At 32.6% G+C, this 20786-nt stretch overlaps 1 protein-coding gene across 1 annotated transcript in view; it reads right to left on the reverse strand.

The window, feature by feature from the left end:
• The window catches only part of LOC145292235 (SCO-spondin-like), a 94586-nt gene that overhangs the window by 40249 nt on the left and 33551 nt on the right, over positions 1 to 20786 (reverse strand). The window contains exons 8-11 of the mRNA XM_080138558.1: positions 19095 to 19144; positions 11406 to 11747; positions 6074 to 6282; positions 2837 to 2976 (exon numbers count right to left, since the gene is read on the reverse strand). Of these exons, the coding sequence (XP_079994684.1) occupies positions 2837 to 2976; positions 6074 to 6282; positions 11406 to 11747; positions 19095 to 19144 (741 nt within the window). The remainder of the gene's footprint in view (positions 1 to 2836; positions 2977 to 6073; positions 6283 to 11405; positions 11748 to 19094; positions 19145 to 20786) is intronic.

Genomic DNA, 20786 nt, shown 5'->3' on the forward strand with positions numbered 1-20786 from the left:
AAGTCAGTGAAGAATGTTCTAAGTATTTGTGTATCAATACCCATTTAGGACTCTTCAGACTCAAAAGGCTCCCTTTTGGTTTGAAAGTAGCTCCAGCGTTATTTCAGCAAATAATGGACACAATGTTTGCCGATTTAGGTTTTGCAATCGTATATTTGGATGACATTCTTGTAAAGAGTAGAAATGTGCAGGAACATAAGGAGCATATCAGAACAGTTTTCCAAAGAATTGAGGAATTTGGTTTCAAATTGAGTGCCGAAAAATGTGAATTTTTTTTTAAACAGATAAAATATCTGGGTCAAATCATTGACAGCCAAGGCAGAAGACCGGATCCTCAGAGAACAGAAGCCATTGAGAGGATGTCAGCACCTAGCAATGTTGCCCAGTTACAATCTTTTGGGGGTTTAGCACAATATTGTGCTATCTATATCCCAAAAATGCATGTTGAATGAATTATTAAAAAAAGACGAAAGTGAATTTGGTCAAAGGAGTGCCAAAGCGCATTTGAAGAGATTAAGAAATGCCTGCTATCTGATTTAGCACTGGCACACCTCGATCCACATAAGGTATTAATTATGGCGTCAGATGCAAGTGATTATGGTATAGGAGCAGTACTTCTCCATAGACTGGAAGACGGATCAACGAAGCCAATAGTTCATGCCTCCAGATCACTTTTGCCTGCAGTGAGAAACTATTCTCAAATTGAAAAAGAAAGTTTAGCAATAATTTATGCAATTAGAAAATTCCATAGATTTATTCATGGCAGGATTTTCACGTTGCAGACTGACCACAAGCTCTTGTTGATTATTTTTGGATCTAAAAAAGGCATACCCACTCACACTGCAAACAGACTTCACCGATGGAGCATAATTCTGTTGAATTATAATTTTTAAATGGAGTACATTCCATCCAAAAATATCGGACATGCAGATGGACTATCCAGATTTATTCAAAAGTGTGCAGAACCTTTCGAGGACACAGTGATAGCTGCATTAAGAGAGGTAAAAGAACTCTCTGGACTGCTGTGCAACACGATTTGAAAGTTACCAGTGACTCTGGACGATATCAATAAGGCAGCAGAAACAAATGAATTCATTGTAAGAACGAAAAACCAGGTGCAGCTAAATGGCAAGTCAAAGAAAGACTAAAAAATTTCGCCATTTTCAATTTGCTCACAGACTTTATTGTATGCAGACAGAATCGTCATACCGATCACACTGCAAAAGAGAACGCTAAAAGAATTCCATAGGGATCATCCAGGCATGTCCAGAATGAAGGCCTTGATGTGTGGATATACATTTGGCCTAATATGAACCGGGACATCGAAAAAATGGTAAGAGAGTGTCAAAGGTGTCAGCTAGTAGCAAAGGCAGCACCTGTACACATACAATCGTGGCCAAAGACGGATGCACCATGGATGCGGTTACACATTGACTATACAGGTCCGTTGAATGGACATTACTTCTTAGTGGTTGTCGACAGCTTTACAAAATCAACTAGTACTATAGATGCATTAAGACATATCTTCAGCCGTTTTGGAGTACCTAAAATTATTGTCAGTGACAACGGGACCCAATTTACCAGCAAAGAGTTTAAAGAATTATGCAAGGCTCTATCCATTGAACATTTAACAATTGCAATATACCATCCAAGGTCAAACGGCCTCACAGAGAGATTTGTTCAAAAGAGCTTTAAGAAAACACCAAGGCATGGACACTGATAAGAAGAGACTTGAAAATTTTTTGTCTGTATACAGGATCACTCCTAACCCAAACATGAACGCCGGTTTGTCACCAGCTGAACTAATGTACGCACGGAAAATCAGATCCGTATTTGACAGGATTTTACCAAATGCAACCAAGACAACAGCAACGAGAGAAAATCACTCAACAAGGTTCTACAAACCTGGTGATAAAATATGCTTCTTGAATTATAGGATTGGGAAAAGCTTTTGAGAGGAGGAGATGATTATGAAAAGAATTGGGCACATGCTATATTCGGTAAGAAATAGTAAATTTGACTGTTGCAGGCATATGAATCAGCTAAGATTTCGACACACTGATGACTACAAACAGGCAGAAGATAATGAACTGCCCGTAGAGGTATTGTATGACTCTTTTGATATTCCTCTACCCATAGCACAACCTACTCCGAGAATAGTATCTTCTACTTCAGGTCAGAGAGTACTAGTTCCACCACCAGCTCCACCCCCTCAAATAGTGTTGAGGTGAAAAAGTACAAGGGTGAAAAGAAAAGTTAAACGACTGAGCCCCAGACCTAAAAACAAATTGTATTAAGCAAAATTCTCCAAGGATAAATTGGCTTGGGGGAAAGTGTTATGTGGAGATAGGTAACCAACCCGGAACATTCTACATAAGGAACCGAGTCACCGGTTTTCACTGGATCCTTGAAAAAGAGAGATTTCCCCCTGAACATTAACAGGCTGTATTTGTCTCTATGTAAATACATAAATAAACTTCTCTTTCAATATTCAAACCACAGTGTATATTTATTTATTCCTTTCACTCAATACTTTATCTTTGATATGTCCGAATAATAGGCCACCTCAGGACATATCACAAGGACAATACTTTATTTTAAATATCAGAAATTAAATCAAATAGTTAACACAGCACTTTGATGGCTTCCAATATTGGATGTAAGTTCTATTCATTCTTTGCTGTTATTTCAGCGAAATTGGCATACTTTTACTATTGTAAATGTCAACCTCTCCAAAAAGTTCATAATAAAAATGTTTTTTTAACAAATGATTGGTATACAAAACTCACCAAAATATCTGCCAATTTTGAAAATGTATTGAAATATACCAGCTTACCTACAAGAATCAAACATGCAATCATCATAATATTCTTTCACAACTGTTGACGGAAGAATACTTCGGCATCTCTCAAATATGATTCCAGATAAAATTATTTTACATTTTTCTTCAGCCCACAACTGTCGGCCAGTAAACAGCTGTAAAATAAACAATACACAGAATGTTATTATTATTATTATTATTATTATTATTATTATTATTATTATTATTATCATTATTATTATTATTATTATTATTATTATTATTATTATCATTATTATTATTATTATTATTATTATTATTATGTTGACAAGAAAGTTCTTGCAGTTTTTAATTTTTAAATTCAGATGAATATATCTTGGCTCAGACAAAAATTTATTGATTAAAATAAGTCCCATCAAAATCAACACACTTTTGCCAACGCAAAACAAGTGTATTCATGCCAGTAATGTGATAATCTTGCGTTCTGGTTGCGATGAAGTCGCTAAGAGTGTTTTTGATATCGCTTACGTTTTTGAAGCATAATTCACACAGAAAGTTGGTGAAATGCGTGAAATAGTGCAAGTCGGTAAGTGAGACGTCTGGAGAGTGTGGCAGATGAGGTAGATTTTTGTAGACTAATTCGTTCAACTTCTGGAAGGTCAGTTTAGTAACGTGTGGTCGGGCATTGAGGAGAATTGGGGCTTTTCTGTTGACTAATACTGGGTGTTGTTGTCGAAGTTTCTGGTGCATTTTATCCATTTGTTGATAGTATTTCTCTGCTGTAATGGTTTCGCTTGCATTCAAAAAATTGTAATGGATGAAATCGGTCACAGACCATCAAACAGTCAACATGACCTTCTTTTGGTGCAACTCTGGCTTTGGGAAGAGTTGTGGAGTTTCATCAGCATCTAACCACTGACCTGAATGTCACCGGTTGTCATAAAGAACCCACTTTTCATCACAAGTCACAACTCGGTTGAGAAATGGGTCATTCTTGTTGCATAAAAGAAGGGAAGATGACACTTCATAACGGCGTTTCTTTTGGTTGTCGTTCAATTTGTGAGGCACCCATTTATCAAGGTTTTTGTCTTTTCAATCTATCTCAAGTGGTTGGAAATCATCTAATTCAGAAGCAAGTTCTCGAACAGTTGTGTATGGATTGGCTTTGACTAAGGCCCTTAATTGATCATTGTCAACATCCGATGATTGATCACTATGCTTATCATCTTCAAGACTTGTCACTGCCACAAAATTTCTTAAACCACCATTGTACTGTAGGTTCAGTAATGATTCCTGGGCCAAATGTTTCGTTTATATTGCAAACTGTTTCATCAGCTGTCGGCCTAGCTTGAATTGAAATAAGAAAATTGTGCAAATTTGCTTTTTTTTCCATTTTGTATTCAACGTTCTGAAAGAAAACAATTGTTTTAAAACGATTGTAATTTAAACGGTTAGATACAGCGATACAGCCTTTAAAATGATATATAAAGTAAAGGTATTATAATGAAAACTTATTTGGAAATACATTATTTGGAATCAAAATTAAAAATTCCGCAAGAACTTTCTTCTTGACCTATTATTATTATTACTAGCAGGACCTGTGGAAATTCCACAGGGGACTCATTCATATGTAATATATTGATGTTGGTATTCTGTAGATGTTCAGTCTATATGGAGACGCTATGATATTATAGTAGCTTTTTTGTGAAAACTGCAAAAATATTTATCTAAGCTAGCATGAACGCCCGGTAAAGCCCAGTCATAAAGTACGCTTAAATATAATATTTTAATTTTTTGCAGATTTCTTATATATTATTGTAGAGGCAATGTTCTATCGATTTTTATATGTTATAAAGTTGCGATTTCAAAAATAAAAATAATATATCCATATGACTTAGCTTGAATCGAAAACGAAATAACAACTTATGAGAAAAAAAAAATATATATTACTTGAGTTCTTTCAGCCATAATCGAAACTGAGACGCAAACTTATGAAGAATTCTTGATAAAATATTTTATAAAAAATAGATGATTTAAATGTTATCAGCTATAGTCGAAACCGAAACCAAAACTTGTGAAGAATTCTTCGTAAAATTATTTATGACAAGAAATAGAAGAGCATTACAATTAAACGACCTGGATGTAAGCGTGACACACAAAAGAACACACACGCTATCGTATTAATATATAGATTATTATTATTATTATTAGTAGTAGTAGTAGTCGTAGTAGTAGTAGTAGTCGTAGTAGTAGTAGTAGTAGTAGTAGTAGTAGTAGTAGTAGTAGTAGTACGCCCCGTTTCTCGGCATTGTTCAAGGAGTTATGAAAGAATGTTAAGCATAATCAATTTGTCCAGAACAGATTAGTTTTTTTTTGTTTCTTTTTTTGTCTCACGTGACCCTAATTTGAAAGTGTAGCAGCCGTAATCATACCGATATAAGTAATTGAGCAATAAAAATAAGTAATTACAACTAAAATCGTGTTACTATTCAATTTTTAGTTTCATATTAGTTAAAAGAAAAACTTTGGCACACTAGCAGGATTTTTTATCAATTATGGTTTGGGCTCGATGTTGATATTAGTGTGATCGCCTGACTTAGGAGTGGATGGAATAAGTTCAAAGCACTTCTGCCATGCCTAACCTACAGAACATCGTCATTGTCGACCAAGGCTATCAGGCATGTGTATTCAGTGAAACTTGGCCTGTGAGTGTTGGCCATACCGAATGGTATATTATTTTTAATTCACTGGAATTCATTATTGAAATGAGTAATTTGTATTATTTATTCTTGTATTTATTATTCACTATTATCCTCATCTGTTGTTGTTTCATGACGTTTCGGCGATAACAACTATGGAAGGCAGTTAGGAGATTCGGCGTTCCTATCCCATCATGGTTAACCCTCTGACAAAGGCCAGAGGAATAGCTGGTCGAAACGTCATAAAACAACAATTAGAAGATCAGGATAATAGTCCGCAATAAATAAAAGTGTTGCATTCTTATATAGACATTTTTATATTCCATAATTTCTTGTTCTTCTTGTTTATAAATGTATCTTTCTTCATCTATTCAGTTTATATGCTGACACCAACAGAAGTTCCAGTATTTCTGTTAATTAATTTAAAGAACACTACACATCCCAATTTAGGGGATCTTTGCCGTTTCATAAGAATGATTTTACAAACAAAAATGGTTTTAATAAAATTTCTATTGATACTTACACAAGCATTAAAATCGCTTACATTCTTTTTACTCAAATAAAAGTCATTTACCTCACATGGGGATATTGCATCTTCCGGTCGGTCTTGTGGAACTAATGGACACTCATACATTCTCCAACTGTGAGCAAAACTTGATGCCAGATCTTCCAGAGAATTGTATTTGGAACGGAAATCATTTTCTGAATTCAAATCATAATCACCACAAAGACCTTCCATTTGACCTCTCCATCTTTCTGTCAGCTGGATATAAACACGAGTCCCTGAAAATTTATTTAAACCATCCAAATATTATATATATACAGAGAGAGAGAGAGAGAGAGAGAGAGAGAGAGAGAGAGAGAGAGAGAGAGAGAGAGAAAATTGAAATAATGAAATTTATAGCATACTATTTATATCACTTCCATTAACAAAATTTCCTGGCATACGATCATTTCTGCTACAAAGTATTTTCTATAATTCCTCGGCACCGATTCCATAACATCACAAATAGAAGTCAAAACATCAAGAATAATCATTCTTAAAAACTCACATACACAAATATTAGTAATATAATACAATAGACACCGCCAAAAATGGCCGAAAAATCAAGTTGTTGTTTTTTAAAACGAAATTACATTTATTAAAATCCATTATTTCTGATTAACTTTTTTTTCCCCAGAAAAATAAAACCCTGAATTTTATCATATAGAAAGCAGAATAATGTAAAACCTTTCCTACTATTTTTAATTAAATTTTAAATGTTAAATTTTCCCCAAAAGTTAACAATTGACATTTTTTGTCTTGCACAAAAAACGTATATAAATAGTTTTTGAAAGAATTAATTAATTTATTTGTTGTCTAACTAAGATTTAGGGTGATGAGAATATGCAAAAATATTACAATATAAGTACCTGGATTTCAAATAAATTCCACTTATTCATATAGGCAACCAGCTACTTCGCGTCGATTTGATTACAATGTTTACATTTGTATTTGATAAAAAGCAAACTACCTAAGACCAAACAGGCCAAAAAAAAACTTATTTTTCAGTGACGAAAATTTCAATGTATTATTAACGCTGAGGCTGGCCAGTACCAGAAGGGTGACCATTTGTATGAGTTTGGTTTTTAATGTGTATGTGTGTGGGGGCCAGGCTCCCCAAAATTGGGGGGGGGGGAGTTAAAGCAGAATAAAAAAATATTTCAGCGCGTTTGGTCCACCGTAGTCGAAAGGCGGCAAACGTTTCCAAACGGGATCGAAAAAATGATGATATTTTTAACACAAAGGGCACAATATTTATCGAATTTTTTTTGTATCGATTCTTCGAAGCATGCCCTGTTTAATAATGGTCATGCATTATTCGGCTAGCTAAAAAAAAATTGTTAATTTATTTATCAAAGATTTTAAAATGGCTTTTTTTATATAAATATTTAAAAACATTTTTTTTTTATTTTGCTTAACTTAAATTAATTATTTTACTTAACATATTCACCGAATTTCACACTTCAAAACTCAAAAGCGGGATAATTAAACACAATCGAAGTTCTGATATTCAGATGTCAAAATAAGGTATTCAAACAATTTTTTTTTTAATTTATAATCCTGTCCCTTACAACAACACAATATGTTTTGTTCAGTTTCAGATGATTATTTTAAGCATATTTGGAACCCCCTCAAAACAAGGTGGGTTGTAAGCAAAATATATATATATATATATATATATATATATATATATATATATCGTTTATGAAAAATGAGTACATTGTTATAAAGTTCATTCTTCTCTTAATAATCGCTGAAAATTTCGTATTGATTGGATAATTACCTGATTTTTGGTAGATTTTTAAAAGACGGTCCGTCAAAAAGTACATAACTGCCCCCCCCCGTTTTGGCGGTGCCTATAATACAAATTTTACTCCATGGCGAGTCTGTTTTTAACCTGAAAGTTTTTGCATTGACCTAATTTTATGCATCTTGATTTACTGCCATTATCTTCAGGGTTGGATTAATAATTTCACATTTATACAAATATATATATATATATATATATATATATATATATATATATATATATATATATATATATATATATATATATATATTGTTACATAATCCTAAAAATAGATTATGTGGTTTAAAGAGAAAGCTTTAAATTTAACTTATTTTGGCAGACGAAAAATGCATCTAGCCTTTTCTTTTTGTTCTAGTTGAATTGTCACCGAAGCAAAAAGAGAGAAAGAGTGAGTGTAGGAAAGAGTGAGTGTAGGAAAAAAGAAAAAAAAAGGAGGATGAAAGAGTTGAATAAAACGTTCAACAGATATTAACACTCCCCCCCCCCTTCAGTATGAAAGCGAGTTGCCAGGTCATGCGGTAAACGCAATTTCTGGCCCCGTTTATTTACTAATCGATCAAAGAAAGAAAGAAAAGGATAAGAAAAGTATGGAGAAGAGGAAGAGCAAAAAAAAAAAAAAGAAATTTAGAAGAGACTCCGCAGGCCCGCTGGCCCACCAGCCCGCTGAGCCGGGCGAACGTAAAAAAAATTCCACCCAACAATGACAGAAATAAAGGGAAACGACTTGACACCGTCAAAGGAGATAATGCCGGGGAAGAATTCCACACCAAAGCGAACGAAAGAAGATAAGGCCGACCATAAAATATGAGGAAATGACGAACTTTACAAATATATATTCGAATTATGGACGAACGAAGAGATGGTTGTTGAACACATCTGTTTTAACCAACTGCCCGAAAGAAAAATAAAAAAATGAAAGGAACCCTAAAGCAATTGACTGTCGAAGGAACCTTACATAGAAAAAAAAGAATGAACTGTAAGTCCTCCCTCTCTATATACCCCTTCGTGCGACGTATCGGCGACTCGTTTATTTTGCCATGTTTTATTTATTGTTTTTCATTGATGTATTTTCCATCGGCATTTTTGGACAATAGCATAAGACCCCCTCATCCTCATGATTTGTTTTTCTTTTGTTGTTTAATTAATTCTTATTTTCATGCACACCCTCCCTTAGCCTATTATTTTCTCCGTAATAAAATTGACTTAAAATTTAAGACCGCGTTGCCTCCGTTTTCTCTCACTGTGTTTCGTGCCTATTTTATTTCATTTTATTTCACTGGTCTGAGAAAGGTGTTTCCCTCCTCTCTTGTTCGGTATACCGCACGCATTTGAACCCGAGGATCAAAAATTATTTTCCTTTTTTTTCTTTTTGTTACGTAATCCTCTTTCGTCGTTCCCAACGGAGGGGCATTCGTAACAATATAGCTTCAGTGCCGGCAAAAAGAAAGTCCGCACTTGTCATTTTTTTTCAAAAATTGCAAATTTAAACTAAATTTAATGTACCTGTTTAAACAAACTATACATCATTTGATTGGCCTTTTATTCCTCTATAATTTTACCTGTTCATATTTGACTTTTAATTGAAATAGTCTAGTGTTCACATCAATTTAAAAAAATAACTTCAAATTAAGGAGGCAAAAAGAAAGTCTGCAGCAACAAATTCGCTTAAAACCAGCTTAAATTATCGCCCCTAAATCAGTTTAAAATATCCACCAACAGGCAACAAAGCATCTCTAATCGTAATTGTTGTTGTTCCAGGTTATACAACGTAACGTTTAGTCCATATGCCACGACTTTCTCTTTGTGATCGTCAGGAGCTCATAAATCTCCACCTTTCTGGTTTATCCAATCGAGAAATCGGTTGCAGATTGAAATATGATGAGAAAACGGTATGGAAGACTGTGCAAAAGCACCAAAACACCGGCAATGTTCATGATGCCCCTAAAACTGATCGTACTAGAGTTACTTCTAACAGGGAAGACAATGCTATCAAGATCCGCAGCCTAAGAAACAGATTTGAAAGGGCTCTCTTTCTACTGTCAAGAACAGATTAAAGGAATTTAATTTGAGAGGATATATTGCAAGATGCAAGCCAATGACTTCTGTAAAGAACAGAAAGTGCCGTCTGGACTTTGTCAGATGCAATGAATCATTATTGAGATGAGTATTATTTATTAATTCATTCATTGCGTACTATTATCCTCATCTTTCTTAATTGTGGTTTCACAACTTTTCCGCAAAAAAGTACTTTTTAGCAACGAAAGCAAGTTTAATAGGTTAGGCAGTACGTCCATCAGAGGAAAGACGAAGAATTTAATCCTAGGTGCTCAGTTCCAATGCTGCAAGGTGGTGAAGATTCAGTTTTAGTGTGGGGCATTATTAGTACCAATGGTCCAGGGCCTATAGTTCGCTTGCAAGGTCGAATTAATTCGACCAAGTACATTTATATGTTGACTGAGCATTTTCTACCCTACTTTGGTCGGAATTTGGATGATAATCCCATCTTCATGCAGGATAATGCTCCCATTCACACAGCTGGCAATATCAAGAGGTTCCTGGAAGAGCATGATATTCCGTGTTTGGATTGGCCTGCATAATCTCCAGATCTTAATCTTATCGAAAACTTATGGTATTACATCAAGCAACAGCTACGCAATGATAAAATTTCAAATTTGGAAGAACTTTGGACAAAAATTAAAGAAAAGTGCGATGCCCTTTCCCCTGAGTATTGCTGCAGTCTAATTAAAGGAATTTCCAAAAGAGGCTGTTCAATTGCAGAAGGGCTATGCTACTAAATATTAACTAGTTCATTGTGTTCCTGCTGTATTTGATTGTATTAATGCCCTAAAGTTACATTTAAATAACAATTTTCCATTGTACAGACTTTCTTTTTGCCTCCTCAATTTCGAAGTTATTTTTTTTGATTGACGTGAACACTAGAATATTTCAATTAAAAGTCAAATATGAACAGGTAAAATTATAGAATAATAAAAGACCAATCAAATGAGGTATAGTTTGTTTAAACAGTTACATTAAATTTAGCTTAAATGTCAACCCAATAATTTAGAAATACAGCAAACTTAAATAAATAATTAAAAAAAAACAATCTTAAAATTTGAATAAACAAAAAATTAAATTGTTGAATTGTTAAATTTAATGAATCAAAAACTTAATAATATTGCTATGATAATAGGTCAACATTGCACTGTGGTTGGAGCATAATGTAGTGTTATTGGTTGTTTCGTATGGGTTAAAATAATAATAACAGTGTAAAAGTTTAGATTTTCATTTATTCCCTTTAAAAAATAGTGTTAAATATACAAACTATACGTACTTCATATTAAACTAATAAACATATTGTGATAAATTGAGAGCAATTTAGCACATGCCACCTTATTCTGCATGAAATAATATTGTACAAACATAGATAACTATTCATATTTATCTATAGACATTTAAGTTATTATTCAAGGGAAATAATCTCCTAAAAGATATGTAATTTATAACATTTACCTTATTACAGATTAAGACCGACAAGGAAAACAAACTCACCAAAGTCCCATTGAACAATTAATCCCAAATCCGACAAGATATTGAGAAATAATCCAGCTTTTGTAATAGTCAGTCCAGATCCACTGTAGCCGGATGAAGGGATACGAATTCCATTAATGGTGGGATTTTTACCCATGACTAAATGGATACTATTCCCTCGAATAGAAATGTAAACTTCTTTTGTGCATGTCACTCCTGATGAACCACATTTCATATTCCGTGCTGTAACCGCAAAACTTTTATCTTTTGGTTGTGCTAGTGTATAAGCACAGTCACCCATGAAAGAATAATGTTTGCCATCAAATGTTTTATAGTGAGGATCTCCTGATGTCCAACAAATTGCTGAAAATAAAACAACAACAAATCATTTGCATATTAAGTACAATTTAATATCACATTATAATAGATTCATAATGGATATACTCGTAATTACTACTAGTATATATATATATATTTATATAAATTTATACATATATAAATATATATATATTTATACATATATATATTTACATATATATATATATATTTATATATATATATATATTTATATATATATATTTATATATAAATATTTATATAAATATTTATATATATATTTATATATATTTATATATATATATATATATTTATATATTTAGTAATGTGATTGATAATTTAAAAATCAAATTAGAATTAAATTAAAAATCCGTTTCATAAGAAGGAACAACAACAAAATCAATAATTTGTACGATCGTTTCGGAAAACAACAACATCAAGTTACGGACAATAATTTTTACATATAGTGCTTTTAACAAACAAAGTTTCCTCCTCAGCAAAATATTGGGAAGGGTTTTTAGTATATGTAAAAGACACCATAAATAAACCTAGCATTAAAAGTAAGGCAGATGTATCTGGAAAAAATTAAAATAAAGGTATGGATTTACTTGATAAGAAAATTAATATGGGTTAAAGATAGAAATAAAATAGAGTAAAATTACAAATCTAAATTTGGTTTAAGTACAATATTATAATAATATATTTCTAATAAAACTCATAGACACATACACATATATATATATACATATATACACGCATACACACACACATATATATATATACATATATGCACGCATACACACACACACACACACACACACACACACACATATATATATATATATATATATATATATATATATATATACATACAAATATTTGCATTTTAATTTTTCGCCTTTTGAAATCAGGAACTAAGGTCAAAGCACTCGTACGGATGTTTGTTATAGCTTTTCAGCTTATGAAATGATAAATTTTCAAATGGAACGCTAATGGAATATTTTATATCCGTTAGCATACGTTTGATTAAAAAACGCTAAAATTTAAACTCGAAAGAAAGGGGAAGATAATCTTATTTGTATAATTAAATAATGCAAGGGAGATAATTAGTCATATTTCTTTAATTAAAGAATGCAAGGGAGATAATTAGTCTAACTTAATTTATTATGGAATAATAAAACAATATTGTAATCTATTTTTAAATTATTGAATTTAATATCTGATAATTTATTTATTTATTGAAATTAAAATATATCATAAGTTAATGTTAAGAATATATTTTAATAATCTATAATAATGGTCGATATATCAGATTAATTAATAATAACAATAATATTTTTGAAAAAAAAATTTATTAATAATCATTTCACGATATGGGTTAATTTTACTATTTAATACTAATAAGTAATTTTTAATGATTTAAGGTGGTTTATATTTATTAAATTTAAACCAAAGTTTATGACTGCATGTGAAGATTAGTTCCTCTCTTGAAGTTAATAGGGTGGTTGTATTTTTTATATCTTCATATTTCAAAATTTTTAGGGTCTCTTTTGTACATAGTGCACAGAATTTATCTCCTGGTTTATATGGTTTGCAAGATCCAATTACTTGCCATTTCAACTTGAAAGAAATATTGTTATTCTTGAGTTGCCAAATATGCTTGGATAGATTAGTTTGGTTTGACAGGGAGTTATTTTTAAAAGAATATTTGTGCGTTGAAATTCTATGTTTTATTAGGCCAGATGTGGAACCAAAATATATTGCCTCTTGTTTATTGTGATTATTTTCTGGTAGATCTGGTGTTGGATTATTATATGGTGGGTTGGTTTGTAATTGATTGGTAGATTGGTTAAAGTTGGTGTCATTATTTAATCGGGTGGTTGAGTTATGGTTGCTAATAGATTCATGTAGATTTGGGGGTTTTGATACTGTGCAGCTATAGATTACATTTTTTATTTTACATGAGCCTTGTAGGGGACATTTATTTTTTCTTCTACAGTTACAGTCTGCTATATTTTGTATAATTGTATTTTGTAGCTTATTAATTTTTTTACTATTAGAACTAATTATTTTTTGATGAAGGTTTGGCATAGTAGAGTAAGACACTTTGATTGTATTCTTATTGAATATTTTATTATATCTATGGGGGGGATTTAAAGTTCCTATCTAATATTTTAAAAAATTCTCTGGCTAAGTTTTTCTCTAGATTTTTGGAATATGGAGGGTTGAACCATAGGGTCTCCTTATGTCTATTCTTAAGTTTACAGGTTTTGGTTTGTTGTTTATTTGTATTAGTATCTAATATTTGTGGTTTGGTTTTATCTTTTTTTGTCTCTTGGTCATTTTTCTTAACTCGTATACGGGAAGATATTGCCATATTATAGGTTATGACAGGGATATAATAGTTAATTTTTATAATATCTCTTAATAGGTTTATTTTCAATGCAGTTTATGTTTCTATCATTTTTATTTATGAATTTAATTTGCGAATTGTATCCTGAGTTTTTAAGGGCTTCATTGTAATATTTTTCATTTTTGTTAAATATAGATTTGCTAGAAGACAGTCTAGAAATTCTTAAAGCGATATTGGGAACTATTGATTTTAATATTGATTTAGAGTGGTTTGATTCATTGTTTTCCGAAACGATCGTACAAATGATTGATTTTGTTGTTGTTCCTTCTTATGAAACGGATTTTTAATTCAATTCTAATTTGATTTTTAATTATCAATCACATTACTAAATATATAAATATATATATATATATAAATATATATATATATATATATATATTCAATCAAAAAGGCTCGAACCCATGACGAGAGGTGGAAAAGAAAGTGAAAGAAAATCTGACGTCTTACCGCTACTCCATGAGGCGATTGGAAGTCTAAAGCGTTCAAATTTAACGTAGTCAATCAAAAACAAAAGATGACTTGCAGAAATGACGATGCTTTTAAACCTCCCACAAAAGTAAATTAGACACAAGGTCGTTTTTAATGCGAGGGAAAACCCCAAAAAGGAGGCACTCTGGCAGTATCCAAATAAATAGTAATTGTCTCAGTATGAAGGATTTCCTCTCCATTGACCAAGGACCAATTACAGAACAGATAATACCTGGCCCAATGGCCAGGCGTTTGCATTGGAATAGTTTCAATTTATTTATACGAAAAAGACAAACAAATAGCCGAGACGACGGCATGGGAATTTTGTTTAACTCGATCAAAAAAAAAGAGAGACAATGTCCGTTTGTGAATCTGAGATATTATGATATATAATAGACTAGCAGGGGTGCATAGCGTTGCCCGATTGTGGGGGTGGGGGGTGTGGTTGTAAATCAAAACAAAATGGAAAATAAACAATAACCCTGTTTACATATTATATAAAAAAAACGATGTTAAAACTTCTTTAAAAAATCGGAAAAACAAAAAAAGGGAATGTGATGAAAAAAAAAGAACGAAAAAATGACATAAAAAAACCTGTTTCAATATTAAAACTTTCAAAATCGAAAAAAAAATATCTTACATCTCGACTCGAACATGCAATCTTAAGATAACGATGCTGTACTTAACCGACTGAGCGATGATAACGTCAGTGAAATTGGGTCGTTTTTTTTATATTTAAAGAAAGAACCTTTTTTGCACATGCATGTTAAATTGTCATGAAGGAACGATTTTTTGTTACCCCTCCTTGTAGAAAAGTGCCCAGTTGAGGGTGAAGGAATTACGGTTTTTACCCAATTTTTAATATTTATTAATTTATTTATTGCGGACTATCATCCTCATCTTTCTTAGTTGTTGTTTCACAACGTTTCGGCCAACTATTCCTCTGGCCTTCGTCAGGTGGTAACAACGATGGGATAGGAACTCCGGATCTCCTAACTGCATTCTCAGCAATTACTGTCTTCCATAGTTGTTGTCGTCTCACCACGTTTTGGCCAAGTAAGCCTCTGGCCGGTTTTGAGTAGGATTGAAACCGCTATCTTCAGACAATTCTCACATGGAACCATACAGATTCAACTTCTCTATCCACTGCGCCACAGACCCCGAAGAAATAGTTGGCTGAAACGTCGTGAAACAACAATTAAGAAAGTTGAGAATAACAGTATGCAATAAATAAATTAATAAATAATACTCATCTCAATAATGAATTTTTGATATTTGTCATCCAAAGGGAGGAGCTTCAAAACAATTCTAATCTCGTGAAAATCTGTCGCGTGTGTCAAAAGTTTTTGCAAGACATACAAACACACACACACACGCACTAACACACATTTTGCCTTTTATATATTATAGACTAGCGTGTGTACCCGGCGTTGCCCGGGTGTTTGCAGGTATAAAAGAAATGTTTGGTAGGGAGGTAGGCTCAAACCCAAACCCTTGACAGAAAGGGGGAAAAGAAAGTGTGAAAAAAACCTGCTACCTTACCGCTCGGCCACAATGGGACAGGAGCTGAAAATAGTTTTAATTTAATGATTAAAAAGTTAAGTGACAGGTGCGTAAATTTAATGAGGTCAAATATCACGTGATAGGGGAAACTTAACTTTGGTTGCAAGCCAGTTTGTTTCCCCCCATAAAAAGGGGAGTGTTCAAATGAATAGCAATTGTCTGATGTGACGGGTTTTGCCGGCATTGATAAAACCTCATTGCTTTCTGGACGTCCAGGGCACGAGTGCCAGGGAAAGACATTTTGCTACAGACTCAGTTTCGCTTATATATGGAAAAGCCAAACAAACATGCGAAGAGTAAAAAATATCATGAAAATAGCCTGTAAAAGTCGGCCAAATAAAAGATACCCATGATCTCGTTTCATGAATCATAGATATTATAATCTAGGTAGTATATAAAAAGTTCTAAGAAACAGTGACACCCCCACCAAACCTTTGCTGGCATACACAAAATGTGCACACACAAACACACATTTTGCCTTTTATATATATAGACTAGTGTGGGTGCCCGGCGTTTCCTGGGTGTTTGTAGGTGTGTGTTCAGAAAAAAAAAAGTAGGCAGATAGGCTCGAATCCGAAGCCTTGACGCAAAGGTGAAAGTGAAAAAACCCTGACATCTTACCCCTCCACCACGACAGGACAGGAAGTGAAAAGCGTTCTAATTTAACGATTAAAAAGTTGACATGCAGAAAATGAAAGTGAATGAGTTAACGCAGGATAAGAAATGAAACCACACACTTAACTTTGGCTGCAAGCCAGTTCTTTTTGCCATGGTGGAGGAAATCAGCTCCCACAAGAGTGGGAGCTCTGTCAGTGTCTTAATGAATAGCAATTGTCTGGTATGAAGGGATATTCCCAACAGTGATCAAAGCTGACTGCCTTCGACACCTGCTAGCCATGGAGGCAAGCGACCTGATTTTTTTTCGAATCAGTTTCACTTTTATACGAAAAAGCCAAAGAAACATGTGGAGACCAGAAAATAGCACCAAAATAGTGTGTAAAAGTTGCTCAAATAAAAGATAGACGCGACTTCCTTTTGTAAATTGGACATATTATAATCTAGGTAGTATATAAAAAGTTTTAAGAATAAGTGACCTCATCGAGCGCCCCTCCCCCTCCAAAAGCCTTTGCCAAATATACAAAAAATGTGCACACACTAACACACATTTAGCCTTTTATATATATATAGATTACTTATAGCTAGATAACTATGTTAAACAATAAATTAAATTGAAAGATACAACAATCATTGAAAGTTAGAAAAAGATTTTTAAAGTTAATGTAGTTAAATGGCAGTATTGGTTGCCTAAATAAAGAAATGATAACTAAAGGTCCCATCATCATCGTCATCATCATCATCATCGTCATCGTCATCATTATCATGATCATCAACAACAACAATAACAGCAACAACAACAACAACAACAACAACAACAACAACAACTGTTCGTCTGTTTTAAATGCTGGCATATGTTGGACAGCTTTTAGAAATTGGTTTCCAAAGTAACCTATCTCTATCCATGTTTTTATTTTTTTATTACAGAATAGTTCTGACTCCTTTTCTACAAACTGATCAGGGGAAATTTATTCTTTCTGAAGGTTTTCCAACACTATAACTATTGATCATCACTTTGGTCATGATAACATTCACTCTGGCTTTTACATAACATTCCTCCAAGTCTCCTACTTAACTTCTAAACCTTCCATTGTTTCACAGCAAGTATTGAAACAGAAAGCATCTCTTCAGGACAACCTGGACAAAACTCGTTGGACAACATTTGTAAGAGACAAATGAAAAACAACAGATGTTTAATGTATTTTCGCTTTAACATTAAATATTCTGTAAATTCTAAATCATGTTTGATCATTTCTGCTGTAGGCTGAACAAGAATTTGTTAACATTGGATTTGAAAACGACCATGTCAACTGGGAAACAGCTCCATGTTATTGTGTTCCACAGACAGTTCATAGAAAGAAACTCTGTTCATGGAAATTCCATTTAATTTTAGGTACACAGAAGAAAGAAAAATTAGTTACAGCTGTTGTAGATAGACATGGTTTTGCTGTGTATGTTTTACTGGGAGAAAACCAAAGATTAGCGCTCAGTCGAGCACCTACAATGAAAATAATGATAGAGTAGAGAAAAACTAACAACGTCTCTTTTGTGAGAAACAAACTGCGGGGGAAGAGGACATCTCTTACTAGATTCTGAAACCGATTTTGTATTCTGTCAAGGCAGGAAAGAGTGTTCTGAGTTGCACCTCTCCAGATATAGCAACTGTATTCACGAATGACAGCCAGAATTAATTACGTATCTCATATTAGAAAATCCACTTAAGTCAAAGGGGAAAAGTGACTGCACTTTATACAGAAGAAGAAAAAGCATGAATAAAACTTTTCTAGGCTAAAACTTTATGATGAATTATATGATAATAATTATTCATCCTGATTGTTTGCTTTTGGGGATTTGCAATAGAATTGCAAGAATAATGAGGTAAAAATCTTTTTAACTTTTGCACTTTAGGAAACTGTTTAAAATAACAAATTTATATACAACATATTTTGCATTCATCTTTTAATATGTAAGGGTCACTTTCATTTTGGGGTAATGCTGAATGCATTAGTTTCATATATATCACGTTTCTTCTCTATCAGATACATATATCTAGTATTTCAAAATTTGTAAATACTTTCGTTTCGAGAACAAATATTAAACAAGAAATTGAACTTGTTAACCTAAATTTAACAAGATCCGACATTTTATAGGTATCATAAATAATATTAATCATAAATGACATTTTATAAATATCATAAATTAACAAAGGAAATATTTAATGATTTGTTTTTTTTTTCTTTTCAATGACCTTTTCAACTGAAGTCTGCAATCTAACAAAAAGATCTAAATTATGAAAGACTTCACAGAATATTTACCTGGGCAATCTTTGACGTTTTCATCCTTCCATATTCCACCGTTGCAGTTGCTGAAATATTAATAAAAAAAATCTGTAGCTATAAACTTAATATAATGAATGAAATTTGTACAGCAAATATGACAACCTGATAAATTTTGCATAACTGTGCTTTTATGCAGCTACAAATAATAAACGTTATCACTGAAGTTAAGATATTTGCAATAAAAAGGAGTCAATTTGAGTGCGTTTTCCAGAAATGAGAAAAACTTGCTTTAATGGCTGAAAAGTTTGGAACTAATTATATATTCTTAACATTCAAATGATTTTAAGCGTCGGATTGTTCATTTTGAATCAATATCACTAAGATGATCTAGTTATGAAGAAGTGCCAACGGGATTATACACATGTTTTTGTCCTCGATGCAAAGTTCCCCCTTTTTGGGAAACTGGATTCTCTGCATTAAAAATTGATCTTTCCATATCGGAAAGATAAGTAAATACAGAAATTTATTTATCTGAAGAGGGATTACCTAAATATTTTCAGAACTCTACATCACATAAGCAATAATGTAGTTTGATAAATAAATATTTGATATTTTTATCTCTTGTGGCTAAGCTCCACTTCGAATGGTAAGCTTTTTATTGCCTTGATATCTCTTTAACGAATCCTTCAATACTTCTTTGATCTCCTCATATATATGAATTATATTTTAGAATTGAACCATCCTAGTGAAAAGTGATACGATATTTGGAATCAACATATAAAGAAAAAATAAACGAATGCTTGAAGCCTTCAGAAAATATTTCAATACAGTAAAATGAATAAAACCTTAGCGTTGATCAAATGTTAAAACACTACTAGGGGGAAAAAATAGTTTGTTTTTTTTTGTAAATAAAGCATTTAAGAAATGTTTAGGGTGTTTAAATTTTTATTTATCAAATCATTTGGTTGGGCGTTTGATTAGCCAATGAAAATTGGAATTTTGAAATGGAAGCAGACGACTAAATATGAAGAAAAAGTTTTATTTTATATTCACATACAAAAATGGCAAACACTGTAAACTCTAAGATACTACTGAACAAACGTTAATTTATTGCCAAGAGAGAAATTGTTCTATCAAGAAACGGGCGTATGTAAGCTTGGAGGTGCACTAATGCTTAATGCAGACAGTTGGTCCTATGTATACCGGAACATTTTTTGAGGTCTAAAGTGGAAATATTCAAGATTTTAAAATTTATTTATTTGTAAACACACGAAATTGCCACCACAAAAAATCTACAAAAAAATGTAAAATATTGAAACTTTTCTTGAAATAAATGTAAAAAAAGAAACAGCATAAACTTTCACAAAAACATTCACACATTTTTGCTAACAATTCTTGAAAGTTAAAAAATAATAATAATAAATATTTATTGAACTTAGGGTAGATTTTTTGCTATTTTTTGTAATGTTTGTTTTTATTTTTTGGTAATAAATTTTGTTAATTATGTTTCTTGGCATCTTTTATTTCACTCGACTTGTTCTGCCAGTTCTTGTCAGCTGCTAGTTAAGCCCGAACCAACGTCACAGAAATCCAGGTCACAAGATGCATGAGTACCTTTTTTTTTACTCATGTTCACCTCCAAACAAAGCATGTTGCCACTTGGATGTAAGGCGCTACTAGTTGGGACCAAATTTACAGGGAACTATGTAAAGAGATGAGAACGATGTC

The sequence above is a fragment of the Euprymna scolopes genome, chromosome 13, assembly GCF_053919585.1.
Source record: "Euprymna scolopes isolate OS-2025 chromosome 13, ASM5391958v1, whole genome shotgun sequence".
NCBI classification, from domain to species: domain Eukaryota; kingdom Metazoa; phylum Mollusca; class Cephalopoda; order Sepiida; family Sepiolidae; genus Euprymna; species Euprymna scolopes.